The sequence below is a fragment of the Aythya marila genome (assembly GCF_965140915.1).
Source record: "Aythya marila genome assembly, chromosome: 1".
Classification (NCBI taxonomy): Eukaryota; Metazoa; Chordata; class Aves; order Anseriformes; family Anatidae; genus Aythya; species Aythya marila.
In genome coordinates, this window is record NC_139042.1 from 26,625,981 (window position 1) to 26,640,519 (window position 14,539).

Sequence of the window (14,539 nt, forward strand, 5' to 3'; positions counted from 1 at the left end):
TTTCACATTTTTACAAGAGATGGATGACTGCAATGTACAAATAACACTTGTCCTTTTGTATCACACCAAAGCCAATGAATCTACACCTTTGAGTTTGTTATATCACTTGCTGGCTAGCTGCTTATGCAATAGCTGCTGGTGCAATATAGCACAACAAAATTTGTAGTGGGGGCAAAGATGTGTTAACTTCTCCAATTATAATTTACCTGTGCTTTTTATGTTTTTCTGCCTAGTGCCCAAGATGCAGTTTAAAGAATCTTTATATGTAGGCAATGAAAATGATGGACAGATTTCTGCCATGATATACAGAAGTGGGGATATCCGATACACATCCACTGTGAGATGCTATACAAGGCAAGGTTCAGCTCAGGTAATGATTGACTTTGAGGAGCGTCCTAATACTGACAGTTCAATCGTCACCTTCCTTCCTGGTAAGCTCTTGATCGTATTTTAGAAGCCTCTAGTCTACTGTTTTGTGTTACTTTATTTTCTTTTGTTTTATTTAATTTTAAGTGTCTTATAAAGTAATGCCAAAAAGGCTACTCTGGAAAACCAAAATCTTTCCATACACAGTGTGTAGAGTGCATACAGATGATATTAATAGTCTCTTTTTGTGTCAGTTCTGATCTAGAGGGATCATCAATAGGGATCAAAGTGACATATCTATATATAGATCAAGCATGAGGGTCTTTTTGATCCACGGTAGCAAAAGCAGGTTCAGAGTAACACAGTGACAAAAGCACAGACCTGCTGTCCTACAGGAAACTTCCAAAGTTCTGCCATTTATTAGACAGATTTCTGGAAAATACACTTAACTTGCACTGAAATTAGTAGTAGATCCTTTAACAGGGATACAACTCTAATTTGTGTTTGAGATTTTTTGTTGCTTTGTGTTTTTGTTGTTGTTGTGTTTTTGTTTGTTTGTTTGTTTTTTGTTATTGTTATTGTTTGGTTGGTTGGGTTGTTTTTTTTTTGTTTGTTTGTTTTTCAGAGAAGCTTTCCTAAGCTAGTTTGTCAGCATCAAATGTTTAATGTCTCACATCAGATATGAAACACAGATAAATCAGGTGTTACTACCTTGAAAGAATACTGCCTGATTCCCTCTATTTGTGCAGAAGACAGTTTAGTCCTCCAGTCTTCTAAGTCTACACACACATATTTTTTACAAGCTCTAAACAAGTTCTGTCATCAGTATGAAATCCTCTGTATGCCCTTATCACAGGAATGACAAGCTTCATATTTCACATATCTTAGCTTTTCAGAAAAGTGAGTTGTTTAGTCATTCATTTAGAACGGACCTCGGCTGTTAGTGCTGGCATGTACTCCATGCCTTTGCCATTGCTTCTGTGAAACCAGGAAAGAGTCCAACTTGTTAAGATTGATGGATTCAGGCCCCCCAGGAAGTGAGTTTTACCTTTTGAGTGTCACCCTAGTATTTCTCAATTAAGAGAGGTAGCAAAGAGGTCAGGTAACATCATATCTTGTTTCCATAAGCTCCTTAGGCCTGTTTACAATGCATCAGTTTCAGTACAGTATTTATTCATGCTTGCCTTGAAACAATGAGCCGGATGAATATTTTGTATTTCCTTTTTTCTCTGAATGAATAATTTATTTTCTGTAGGGGTAAAAGCATCACAGTAAATGAAGGCAGTCAGCATCCTAATCTGTTCTTTCATCTTGAAGAACCTTGATAACTTTTTCATGCAATTTATAAAATTACTGCAAATTGGCCTCGTCTCTCTCACATCCTGTGCTGTTCCATTTGCCAGGGATGTAGAAATCATTCTCCTCATAATGAACCCACTGAGTCTGATGCTGGGAGACAGATAGCCTGCATACCAGTTACAACTCTTGGTGTTCTTGTAGAAGGCTTAAAACAAAGCCTTATTCCCAGAGTCTCAGAACATCTAGTAAGGTTAGATACATGGATTTGTGAGTACTCAAATTGAGCATTTTACAACTCCAGAGAATTTTTAAGGAGATATTCATTGTCATTTGGAACAGTGGGAGTTTTAAAGACATTAAAATGGAATAATAAAAGTGAAGGTGCACAAGATTGGAGACTATCTCAGAAATGTTAGTAATTCTGGAAATTCAAAAACTCCAGGACAAAATTACCATTATTATTACTGAAAGTTTCGATTACTGTGTTTCCTTGTGCAAGTATTTAATTCTGAAATATGAACTGTGTATTTCACACAGTGTGGAGGTCACTGAAAAGTAGTATGAAGATAAAACAAAAAGAACAATACATGTGAAGTGGATGTACCAAATATAAACTTAGAGAAATCTCAAAACAGAGGATTCCATTTAAATAGGAAGCTTCCATAGACACGTAATGAATACTCATTCTGCTTTCTCTATTATTGTTGTCATTCATTAACTTGTATAGTGCCAAGATAGTGAGGTGGATGCCTTTGCCAGCATTTTAAAGGCATCCATCGTGCAAAGGCATTACATCGTGCTGTAATAGAAGAAAAGTGCTGTAGCAGAGCAAAGAACACCTAAGTTCTGCGTGATATTACCTTCAGAATGATTGCAGGTGAGACTGAGAAGCCTTGCACACTGGTGCTTATGGATGATACTTACCATGAAGAAGATGAAGAACTACGCCTGGTTCTTGGCACTCCAAGAAGTGATTCTTCCTTTGGTGCCTCTGTTGGTGAACAAAATGAGACCCTGATAAAGATTCAGGATGATGCAGACAGTAAGAAATTATTTTGTTATTGTTGCATTTTGGAAGACCATTAGTGTGCTCTAAACATATTTTCCTCTAATTACAGAAGCTATTATTAAGTTTGGTGAGACCAAATTTAGTGTGAGTGAACCAAAGGACACAAGACAAGTAGCAGTTGTAAAAATCCCAGTGCTTCGTCTGGGAGATAATTCCAAGGTTTCTGTTGTGAGAGTTCATACAAAGGATGGATCTGCTACTTCTGGAGAAGACTATCACCCTATATCAGAAGGTAGGGTCACTCAGATACATCCTACTATTTGTAGGATTGTTATTTCTATGATTCTATGATTATTAGTTATTATTATTAACATTATTGTATAATGCTTGAAGGGTGAAATAACTTCATGAAAAGGATACTATTCATCATTCAATATCGATGTGATCCCATGTGGTAAGCAAGTATCAGATTGCTCTTGGGAAGCTAGATATCCATGAAGATATTTACAAAATAATTGCCACTCCTTTGAAAACATCTGTAGCTGAGTAAATGTGGGAGAAGAGTGAGAGCCATTTTAGGAATATTTGCAAAGTGTATTACCATTACTCTGCAGAAGCATCTATTATAGGATATGACTGTGGAGTTGTTTCAAGCAACTCGATAAGTTAATGGCTTATTGCTGTATCTCGGAATTAATTTATTTCTGTTTATTGTTCAACTTTCATAATAATTAAACTTTCTTCCTATACCTCTGCAATTCACTGCCCACTGCTCCTCAGTAGTGATGAATGAGGAGAAAAGCTGTGAAAGAGAATGAGAAATTTCTTAGCTGATTAACTTCTTTCTGTTAGTAGCCCACCTATGTGGTTTGGTGAATGATTAATAGAGTTTGTAGCACTACAGATTTTTTGTCTTTTAAAGTTTGTTATAATACATGATACTAATCTGTGTTTTAAGACCAATCTTTCATTCTGGAGTGTTTTCACAGTCTTGGATAAGTTATTTTGTTGTCCAACCCAGCTGAAGGATAAGACTTATTTCTGAACATCCAGCAACAACATTGAGCTATCTCCAAATTCCACAGGAGAGGCATTTCCTACTACTGATATATGCAGAGAAAAATCATGAGCAATTAGAAAATTATCAGCCTGGATATTGATAACTCTAGTCACTTTGTCTCCATCATTTCAGTGTCTTGCTCTTTCCTTCTGAAAGCCATGGGAATTTTTAATGTCATATAATGGTTTGGATTGGAAGGGACCTCAAAGATCATGTAATTCCAACCCCCTGACATGGGCAGGGACACCTACCACTGGACCAGGTTGCTCAAAGTGCCATCCAACTTGGCCTTAAACACTTCCAAGGATGGAGTATCTGCTATTTCTCTGGGCAACCTGTGCCAGTGCCTCACCATCCTCAGAGTAAAGCATTTCTTCCTAATATCTAATCTAAGTCTACCCTTTTTTAGTTTAAAGCCATTACTCTTTGTTCTATCACCACACTCCCTGACAAAGAGTCCCTCCCCAACTGTCCTGTAGGCAAACCTTGGTTACTGGAAGGTCTCCCTGGAACCTTTTCTTCTCCAGGCTGAACAACTCCCTCAGCCTTTTTGTAGGAGAGATGCTCCAGCCCTTTGATTGTCCCCTCTCTGTGCAGTGCACCAACAGTGCATGGGACCAAAGATTTGAAGGGAAATGTGCTACTGCAGAACAAAAGGATCTGTGTCTCTGCCCAAAAGCCTTTGAGAAAGATCTATGATCTGCAGGGTTTCTACATAGGTCTGGGGACATCTGTGGGTTTAAGAGAACATAAACATCTTTAATTTGAAAAGTGGGTATTAACTGCTGTCTCTCGTGGCTGGATCTAAAATTAGATTGTTATGAACATCAGATTTATTTTTAGGTGTCTCATTATGTTTTTAGAAATTGAGTTTAAGGAGGGTGAAACACAGCACTTTGTGGAAATTGAAGTTCTCTATGATGGAGTTAGGGAGATGAGAGAAGCCTTCACTGTTCACCTGAAGCCTGATGAGAACATGGTTGCTGAAATACAGGTAACAAACTGATGCAAAGTCCTCAACAGCAAAATCCGGTAAAAAGACCTTGCTTTCTGTCTTATAGCTTTATTATTATTTTAATATTTATGCATGCCATCTTGGCTTGTAGTTTAGAAGACAAAGAGGATCACTCTGGGTGACATTGTAGCACCTACCCAAAACATTTTTTTGCTATGTCAATACAGTTCATGGGAATATAGAGACAAGAGCCTATGTGGAACAGAAGTCTTCAAGACATCTTTCCAGATAGATTCTCTTCTTCAGATTAGCCTGAATGAAACCTGATGTCCTCTAGGAAACACTAGCTGGCAATAATATATCCCCATGCTGTAAAAAGAGCAGTCAGGTGAAATATAGCTTCTGCTGTCAAAGCTATGTTGTTGCTATGTGAAATGAAGTAGCCACACATTCTTGTTAGTTAGCATTCTATCATACATGCTTTTAATATAAACAGCATATCCCTCTGATTCTCCAAAAAGTGTTCTTCTAACTCTTCAGTCCCTTCATCTATATCATCTATATCATCTATACTCCAGGCAGCCAGACAGCAGAGATTACTGTCAACAGACACCTTTGCTGATGTCAAACACCATGTTTTTACCAGGCAGTTGAAGAACAACAGTGTACATCAGAGTTCTATCAGAATACTGAAGTGCTTCAAGAAAGCTGCAACACAAGAGGTTAAATGGTCTGCTACCCTCAGTGTTGTGGAAAATGAAAAAAATTATATATATATATAAATCATTTTAGCTCTTGGTTTTATAGTCTGCAATATACTTTGCAGTGCCTTGACCCTTCTGCAATAACTCATCCAGCTAAGGTTTTAGAACTTACCTTGAGAGTGTTTCAAAAGCTAGGAATGATCTTTTTTTCTTCTCAAGGTCCAGCTTGAATTCTCTTATTTGCTTAAAAGTTCACAGATAACTTTTTCTGCCTTTTCATTATCAGGCAGCGAAGGCCATTGTTTATATTGAAGAAATGAACAGCATGGCAGATGTCACCTTTCCCTCTGTCCCTCAAGTTGCCTCCCTTTTGATATATGATGATACTTCTAGAGCCAAAGACAAAACAAGTCCTGTAGCTGGCTATCCTGTCATCTGTATTACAGTAAGTATCTCTGTGGAAAGATGGATCAAAATAAGTATATGGATTTTGTTTAAAGGATCAGTTGAATTTTAGACAGTAATTATCAATCACTTTGTTGTGAGTCACACATGAGTTTAAGCTAGGACAGTCCTAAAAGATAATATAATTTGTCTGGATAGCAAATCAATTTTTAGGGGGACAAAAAGCATAGAAAGATGTTTCATTTGTTTCTCACTAAGAACAAATTTCATACTTGCACAATGTCTACGATTGTATCATCCTACTTTCCTATTTACCTTAAAATAAAATAAATTAAATTAAAACCTTAATTTGTAAGGTTAAAATCACTTGAGATAACCAATGGGCCATTGTTTTCAGTAAATGTCACAAACTGAAAAATGAATACTGTTTGCTGGAATACTACAAGCTTCTTTCATCACAATTTTACAATCAAATGCTGTCATGAATATCCATATGCATTGAGGAAGTTTTTGGTCTATCTGTATTTGCAGAATTAGATCAAAGGGTGACATTCAAGTTAAAGCAGCAGATGTAAGTATAGTTTGAGCTTTCATAACTGTGTTAATTTTTCACCCATAAACTGTAATTTAAAATAATAGTATTTTATTTCAATAAGCATAGTTAGACCTGCTTTTTAATCTACTTTAACAGTGCTAAAAGCATCACTGTCGAAATAAGTTAATTACTCAAGAGCTTTAGTGAAGTTATCAGTTCCACGTTGTTGAGTTTTGTGACTCTTGATAAATTAAAATTCCTTTTCCATGAAGCAAATAAATTGTTACATATCTGCCCTGTTCTGCAGGCTTGCAATCCTAAATATGAAGACTTTGATAAGACTGGTTCAATATGTGCCAGTGAAAACATCAATAACACCTTGACACAATACCGGTGGCTTGTGAGTGCACCCACTGGTCCTGATGGTGTGACTAGTCCTATGAAGGAGGTCGACTTTGATACCTTCTTCACTTCATCCAAGATGATCACACTCGACTCCATTTACTTTCAAGCTGGCTCTCGTGTCCAGTGTGCTGCTCGTGCTGTGAATTCAGATGGAAATGAGGGTCTTGAACTTATGAGCCCTATTGTAACTATAAGCACATCAGAAGGTAAGATATCATCACCTATTGCAAAATCCCTAGGACACTTTTGGATCCAAAATTCCATTCTAACAAAATCAAATTTCATGATAGGTGTTTTAACACTACAGCCTCACCTTTTCTTTTGTTGTTCGTAGAAGCAGTGCAAAAGATATCTTAGCATGGCAAAAAAAGTTCATAGAAGGAAATGGTTTTCATCTTTGCTAGTAACCTTTAAATATTTATTCACTTAATGAATTTTTATATTCTGAAGAACAGTATTTACCAGGCATTGGAATTCATGAAACCTGGGTTTTGTTGTCTTTTGAATTCAACTGTAATAATCTTGCAGTACATCTCATTTCCTATTAGACATTGGAGAATCCACATGGGAGCACTACTTTGAATGCCTAGCCAGAAGAAAAGCTTCATTTGGCATTCAAGCCTCACTGGACACCTGAGAATGAGTTTATTCCTTGACTAAGGACTAAAACAACTGGTGTCAAATAACAGGACCTGTGGTTGATATATTCATAATATTCAACCTTCTTTCTCTAATGCTGTCTTTGTCTCTCTCTATCTGATTCTCTGATACCTAATAAATATTGAATTAATGCTGCGTCCTCTCAGCCAGCAGAGGTACTGTAATCTACCTCCTTTGCCCAGCCAGCACTTTCCATGAAACTTGTACAGAATAAGATTGTGAAGCAGAGGTGTGGAACTGATAAGGATATGAGTACAGTCTGATAGCATATGCTGTTTTGTCATAGAAATCTCAGAGACTTTTTTTTTTTTTACTGTATAATCTGGTGAATGCTTAATTGTCCATAATCAAGGTGAATTACAAAACACTGATTATTATTACCTCTCTGCAGGCCCTTTGTATTATTTGTGTCATCTCTGCTGGCTTTGTAGCTGTGTTAAGTCCACTCTTTCCTGTAGGATCTTACAGTAGATAATAAATTATGTGATTGTTCATTTGTAATATCATTTTAATTTCCCTGGCATTTGCAATTAAATATTTTAGTTAAAACATTTAGTTTTCTCCTAAATTAGGGCTTTAGGGATCTTAATGAATGGAATTGCTATTTACCTCCTTCCTTTATTTCACTTTTTGGCTGTAGGTTAAAGTCACCTTTGTTTGCATTATCAAGAAACCTACACACTAAAAAGGACTCTGTCTAAGTAAGGGCATTGTCTACAAGATGCAGTGTAGTGATTTTAAAGACAGACAGCCTTGTGCTGGGTGAGCTAGTTTGGTTATGTAAAACAGCCTGGCTACATTAGCCTTATAATGCATGACTTGGATTACACACGACAAACTAGCAGAGCTAATTAGCACGGACTCAACAGTGAACTGTCATGCATATATTACTTCTAGTATCTTAGCTAACTTATGATGTGAAAGTCAACAATTCTGAGGATTGTGTACAACATGATTGGAAGTTTCATTTATCTCTGATCATACATTTGCAATCTTAATCTGTTGGTCCTATAAACCAGGACTAATCCTGGAACAGGTTAAACTAAGCCTGGAATGACAAAAGTTACAGATTCTACAGCATTGGAGAAATTCAAAACCTACTGGACTAGGCCCTGAGCAACCTGATCTGGCTTTGAAGTTGGCCCCATTCTGAACACAGTATTTCTAGAGAATATTTCTAACCAAAATTAGTTTATGACACTATTATTCTAACTACTTTTTGGTCAGTTATGGAAAGGGAGGCTTATAGAGTCCTTATAGAGTCCTATGAAGTCATGAATATGCCAAAAGCAGTTGAATACTGATCAGGTATCATCCATAAAACTTTGTTTTTGGGAAGGAAGGAAGGAATATGCATATGCCTCTGAGCACCTTTGTATGGTACCTGACACTTACTCTGCATGTATAGTTGCAACGTGTAACTGAAAATTTTCAGGTCCAGAGTCATCACCGGGTTCTGGAAATGTGATCCAGTTGATCATGAATGATTTCTGTTTTAATTCTTTTACATAAATTCCTATTCAAATCTCTGATAAATGCTGCCCAAAACATTTACTTGTCATTCCAGAAAATTCTCCTTGTTTTAGAAACATGTATGTTTTGAAAAAAAATGGTTTAAAATTAATGCAAGGCAAAGTATGGATTATTTCCTCTAGACTTAAAGTAAAGTTACTTTCTCTTTTTTTTTCATTAGGTCTCTGTCAACCTCGTATGTCAGGAGTAGTTGGAGCAGAACCATTCTCTGCCAAATTGCGCTATACTGGCCCAGAGGATCCAGCTTATGCCAATCTCATCAAACTGACAGTCACGATGCCACATATTGATGGTATGACAAAATCAGCTGTGGAGTTGAGAGGAGTCATACAATGTGCTGTTATTTGAGCTAATCTATCAGTCATATTATTTTTCATACATAAAATCATGATATAATCTTTTAACACATGGAACAGAGAAAAGTGTCATGAATGTACAAGTATAGTTTGCAACAAGATGTATAAGATACTGCATTGATTCATAGTCTTTGATGTGAAGATTAAGGGTTTTCATATTAATTTCATAGTTTACATAAATTGGGCTAGACTTACATTTAGTAAAATTCCTTTGAAGCCCATACTTATACCAAAAAAAAATATATATATATTAAAAAAACATATGAAGCCATTTAATTACTACATGCTTCTGTAAAATTCACTCAAAAATCTGAATGAGAAATATATTGGAGATTTAAAAATATTCTATTTGGTATTTCATATACAAAGGTATAATATTCTCACACACAGTATATCATCTCTCTTTGAATTCTGAATTACGTTTATTACCGTGAGTTCCGAATACAGAAGTATTTTGTAAGATCTTTGGCATTTGAGAGTTTGGGGCTAGATTAATGAACTCTGACCACTGAAATATAGTGATAGTTCTATAAATTAATGTTTTTTAGGCATGCTGCCTGTTATTTCTACAAGAGAGCTCTCCAATTTTGAGCTGACACTTAGCCCTGATGGAACTAGGGTTGGAAACCATAAGTGCTCCAACTTGTTGGATTACACAGAAGTGAAGACCCACCATGGTTTCCTGACTGACGCTACCAAAAATCCAGATGTGATTGGAGATACCATTCCCTACCAGTACAGCCCAACAATTAGAGGCTTCAATACCTTACGCTTCTACCGAAATTTGAATCTAGAAGCCTGTTTATGGGAGTTTGTTAGCTACTATGACATGTCCGAGCTCCTCACAGATTGTGGAGGCACCATTGGGACAGATGGACAGGTACCAACCTATAACTTGATTTTGTACTGTATTCTTAAAATGGAAGACTTCCCTTGGAAAGTATCTATAAGATTATATTGATTTAATTATTTGTATGTAGTTTAAAAATAAGAGTTCTTACTTCTTTTTCTTAACAAGATAAAGTCTTCACCTAAGACCAGCTTATTTCTTAAAGCTATCAGTGTCCATTAAACACTGTAAGTGTGTTATAAATGAAATCCTTGTACAATTGAGAGAAAGACTTAGATTGAATTAAATTTGCAATGATTTTCACACAATGTAGTTTTGAAATATTTTAGGACCAACCTATCCCACTTTTATTGTACAGTGAGCCACTTCAGTCTTTTCTTAGAATGAGAACCTTCTTGAGGATTGCTTTTAGCACATTGATAGTGCTGGAGTATTTAGTATCAGTCATTGTGTACCTTAAAATAGAGTTTACAAAAATTGTGAAGAGTCATCCTGCTGATAACAATTGACTGCAGTGTCCTATCAGCTGCTTGGCACTGCCAATCTCTTGCTCACTGTAACAAGACCCACCAGTGCAGACAGCACAGTGGTTTTGCATTACCCAGCAGAAAATTTTGTGGTCACTAAGCAGAGAAGCTGTCAATGTGGCTGAATAACAGAGCTGTGAAAGTAGTTTGAGGGTTATAAACAAGAGAATTGGAGAGATCTTCAGGTGTTCTTTGGCAAATGATTTCTAGATATCCATAGTAATGTGGAAATAAAAGGGTGTGGCATTTTTTTTTCTGGCACAGTGACAGCAAAGGATAATCCCTAGGTCTTCCTTACGCAATTACTGCACAAGCCTGTCTGATCCCACTCAAGCTCTGGAGTACAAAAGCTGAAGCTATGAAGATCAATTCTTTATGACATGGAAATGTTCCTTTGGGGAATTAGGCTGGTAGAAGGGCTGGAAACGCAGTACCTTGTTTCATTCTAAACACAATAGTTGTGTGGTACAGCCAGATCACTTACTGGGCTCGCTAGCATCACTTGTTGAGCCACTGTGAAAAGGATGAAGCCACTGTGTGAAACCTCCATAACTGCTCTGTTTTTTTTAGCAGGTGTGCAATTTGACTAGGAATCTGAGTAGACTTACAAGCACAAATTCTTACTATGACAATCCCAAACAGCATGAGTAGTGCTTACAGATGAGAAAAGTGTGCAGTTGCCCAAAGAAACCTACAGGCATGTGTAGCAAAACTTTTTTTTACTACTAAAAGCATAGGTGCTAATGGACATGTAAATATCTAATCAGACAAGCTGAATTTTCTCCCTTTTTTTTTAATATTTACATTCTTAAAGTCCACCTTACTCTGTCAGTGATCATACAGTCAATATGCAGGACAAGAAATTACACCCGATTCTCTCTAGCCCTTGATTAACATCCTAAAATCCTGCTCCTTTTAACTAGATGTTATGTACTCAATAAAATATAATACCAGAAGAAAATGGAGCTTCTCGCCTTTTCTTAGATATGAAGACCCTGATGGTTATGGCATCTCAGTGCTCTGTTGTCTCTCCTGGTTCCTTGTCTGTTACAGAGACCAGTTCAAGGTATCTGCCTTGATGCTGCGAGTTCCCTGTTGGTGCATCTGCTTGGGATTGCCCCTCTGCTACAAGCAGATCCTCCTACAGGTGCATTCCACTATAACCATGAACCTGTCAGAGGGGAGGGGAAGGCATGCGAGTGTGGGATGTAAACCTTTCACATTCCCACAAGATAAAAATGACAGCACTCTTCACTGTTCTTAGAATGATTTCATTGCTTCAACTCATCATTCCTTTCACTATCTCTTTATGCCCGTGAAGACCTACAATATACAGCCATATATTCTTATTTCCCACACAACACAATCATAAGCACACAGGCTCACAGAGCTGCCACACAGCTGTCAGTCAATCCTGCCACCTACACAAGCCACTTCTCCCACAGTGAAAGGGAAGACCTGATTTAAATTTTTCTAATACTCTGTGTCCTATAGAGAAAAGGCTGAGCACTTGATTTAGACAAATGTGTGTCTAAATAAAACCTATGTATGTTCATATGGGTATAAGCAGAGGAGGAAATAAGAAGCATCCCTGTATTTTGGTAAATATGAAGAACCTCTATGTTTGGTTGTGGAGGATATACATAAATGATAATATATCTTAGGAAGAGAGATGTACTTGCTTTAAGCTCTGGATACATTATGTACTTTATGTAAGATCCCTCATTTCAAGGCAGAGAGGGATGAACATGAGCTATAGAGCCATGAAACTGCAGCTGAAGTCAGCCTGTAGTGCTCCATAGGGTGTGGCTTAAAAGGTTAGAGTGGTAAGTGAAATATCAAGCTGAATTACTTCTAGCAGTGAAGCATTGCCCCACAGCCAGTATGCGCTTCACTGCCCTCCCTGTTTCCCCCACCTCCATTTAATTCTTCTCCAAGTTTGGTCTTTATCTTCACATGACCCCCTCCAGCTGAGAGGGGAGGCAGTCAGTGCCCTATCTCCGTGGTTGTTACCATTGTTGGTTTTTTCTCCTTCAGTGAACAATTAATAATCCTCCTCCGTGAGAGGGAAGCTGGCAGCTATGGTTTTCACCATGTTTTCTTAGCACACAAAGGAAGCTTAATTTCCATTATACAGACAGAACAGATAAAGAAATATTAAATTCTCCTACCACATCCTGCTGCCACTACAAATTTACTAGCTTGAGTTTACCAGATATTTGGCTACATCTTTAAATTCAAAATTCTGCTTTGCAGTTCTAGCTCTCCTGTGTCTATATGGTCAAAGATAGCACTCGTGGTTCAGACAAAGATAATTCACAAAAGCAACTGGCAATATCTTGTGTGATGTGGACCTTCACTTTATGGGAATTCCTCCAATAGTAGGGGAAGAAGATGAGCTTTTGTCAACAAAAAGTGAGGTGGGAGACCTGCAGCTGGCGTAGTTCTTCTGGCAGTGCTCCTGGTGTTTGCCACAGAGTGCAGCTGTCTTAGCCAGTTCCCATGAACTCATGAACTGTCATAATACATACAGGGAAGGTTTCAGTTTCTTTTCTTTCCTCCTTTTTTTTTTTTTTTTTTTTTTTTTTTTTTTTTTTTTTTTTTGTCTTTGAGGCCTTTTGCTTGTGACCCACTCTCTTTTGCAATTATTCTGTGCATGAGCAAACCTTGTGTGAGTTAGATGCAGCACTTCTTTCAGAATACAGCTTGCTGCTTTGTTCCTGGTTTCTGCCCATATTTACCACTTCTGAAAAATTAAGCATCTATATATCTATATATGGATTTAGATGTGCAGCTTAAGGTACTTATATTTAGAAATAAAGCCTCTTTAAATTGAACTAATACATTTGGGTAATAGCTCTGTTCTGGTTAAAGTTAAGGTCGCTTAACTTTAGCAACAGCTTTCTTTTGGACAACCTGCAGTCACAACTTGAAATTCAAGGTCTATATTTGGGTACGTTGGGGCTGTAAATAGGTAGAGCTCACCTATATGAGTGTTATCTGCCTGTATCTTCAGGTAATTAATAGAGATTGGACCTTATTTCATGGGAACATTGTAAGAGACAAGCACTACAGTTGTTTGATTCTCAGGGCACAGGTGCTAGAATAATGCCAGATATCCTTGAAAGGAAATTAAAAAACGAAATAGTAAAAACCAAGCAAGTGACTATTGTTTAATATTTTTTAATGAAGTACATGTTGAAGGGTAGGCCTAGTCTTATTCAATAGAGTGTGAAGTATCATTTGATCTAATTTCCTGCCTTTGCAACTATTTGCTATAACCAGACAGTTTGGCATTGAAAGACTTCTTTGTGTTTCTGGCCAAGTATTTACATGTGGATGTTGCTTTCCCTGGTGGAAATTACAATTCAGATTTTATTAACAACTAATTAAGCAAGTCAAAACACAAAGATAAAAAACATGCACTAAAGTATTTGAACATACAGATTAATACCTTGAAGCTACTGTAATTGAGTACAGCTGAATAGTCTGTTTTGCTCTCTGACAAAAGCAGTTATTTCTGGACAAAACTGAAAATGTTTCTCTTCCAGTATGTTCAGTTCATATTTATGGTACACATGCTATGATGGTACTGAGGTGTTTGGAAATCCCGTCTGAAAACAGATTTTAAAATTACTAATATATTGCCTCAACTTATATGAGGCAGCTTGCAGACAGAGTATTTTATTGCACGGAAACAGTCTATTTCCAGTTTTAACAAAATAGTATTTTAAGAGGAAAGGCCAGGTTTTCTGAAATTCTCAACTAGATGCTGTAAAATGCAGATGGACAGAAGTGTGTATTTTCAGATTTTTATGCTCAGACAAGCCACCAAGATCAAGTGTTAGAAAACCCTGTAGTTTGTATTCCCTTGA

At 37.1% G+C, this 14,539-nt stretch overlaps 1 protein-coding gene across 1 annotated transcript in view; it reads left to right on the forward strand.

Annotated features, from left to right (window-relative positions):
• Positions 1–14,539, forward strand: part of FREM2 (FRAS1 related extracellular matrix 2) — a 126,252-nt gene that overhangs the window by 91,312 nt on the left and 20,401 nt on the right. The window contains exons 9-16 of the mRNA XM_082768624.1: positions 234–431; positions 2,543–2,707; positions 2,784–2,966; positions 4,598–4,728; positions 5,680–5,838; positions 6,641–6,944; positions 9,092–9,223; positions 9,836–10,167. Of these exons, the coding sequence (XP_082624750.1) occupies positions 234–431; positions 2,543–2,707; positions 2,784–2,966; positions 4,598–4,728; positions 5,680–5,838; positions 6,641–6,944; positions 9,092–9,223; positions 9,836–10,167 (1,604 nt within the window). The remainder of the gene's footprint in view (positions 1–233; positions 432–2,542; positions 2,708–2,783; positions 2,967–4,597; positions 4,729–5,679; positions 5,839–6,640; positions 6,945–9,091; positions 9,224–9,835; positions 10,168–14,539) is intronic.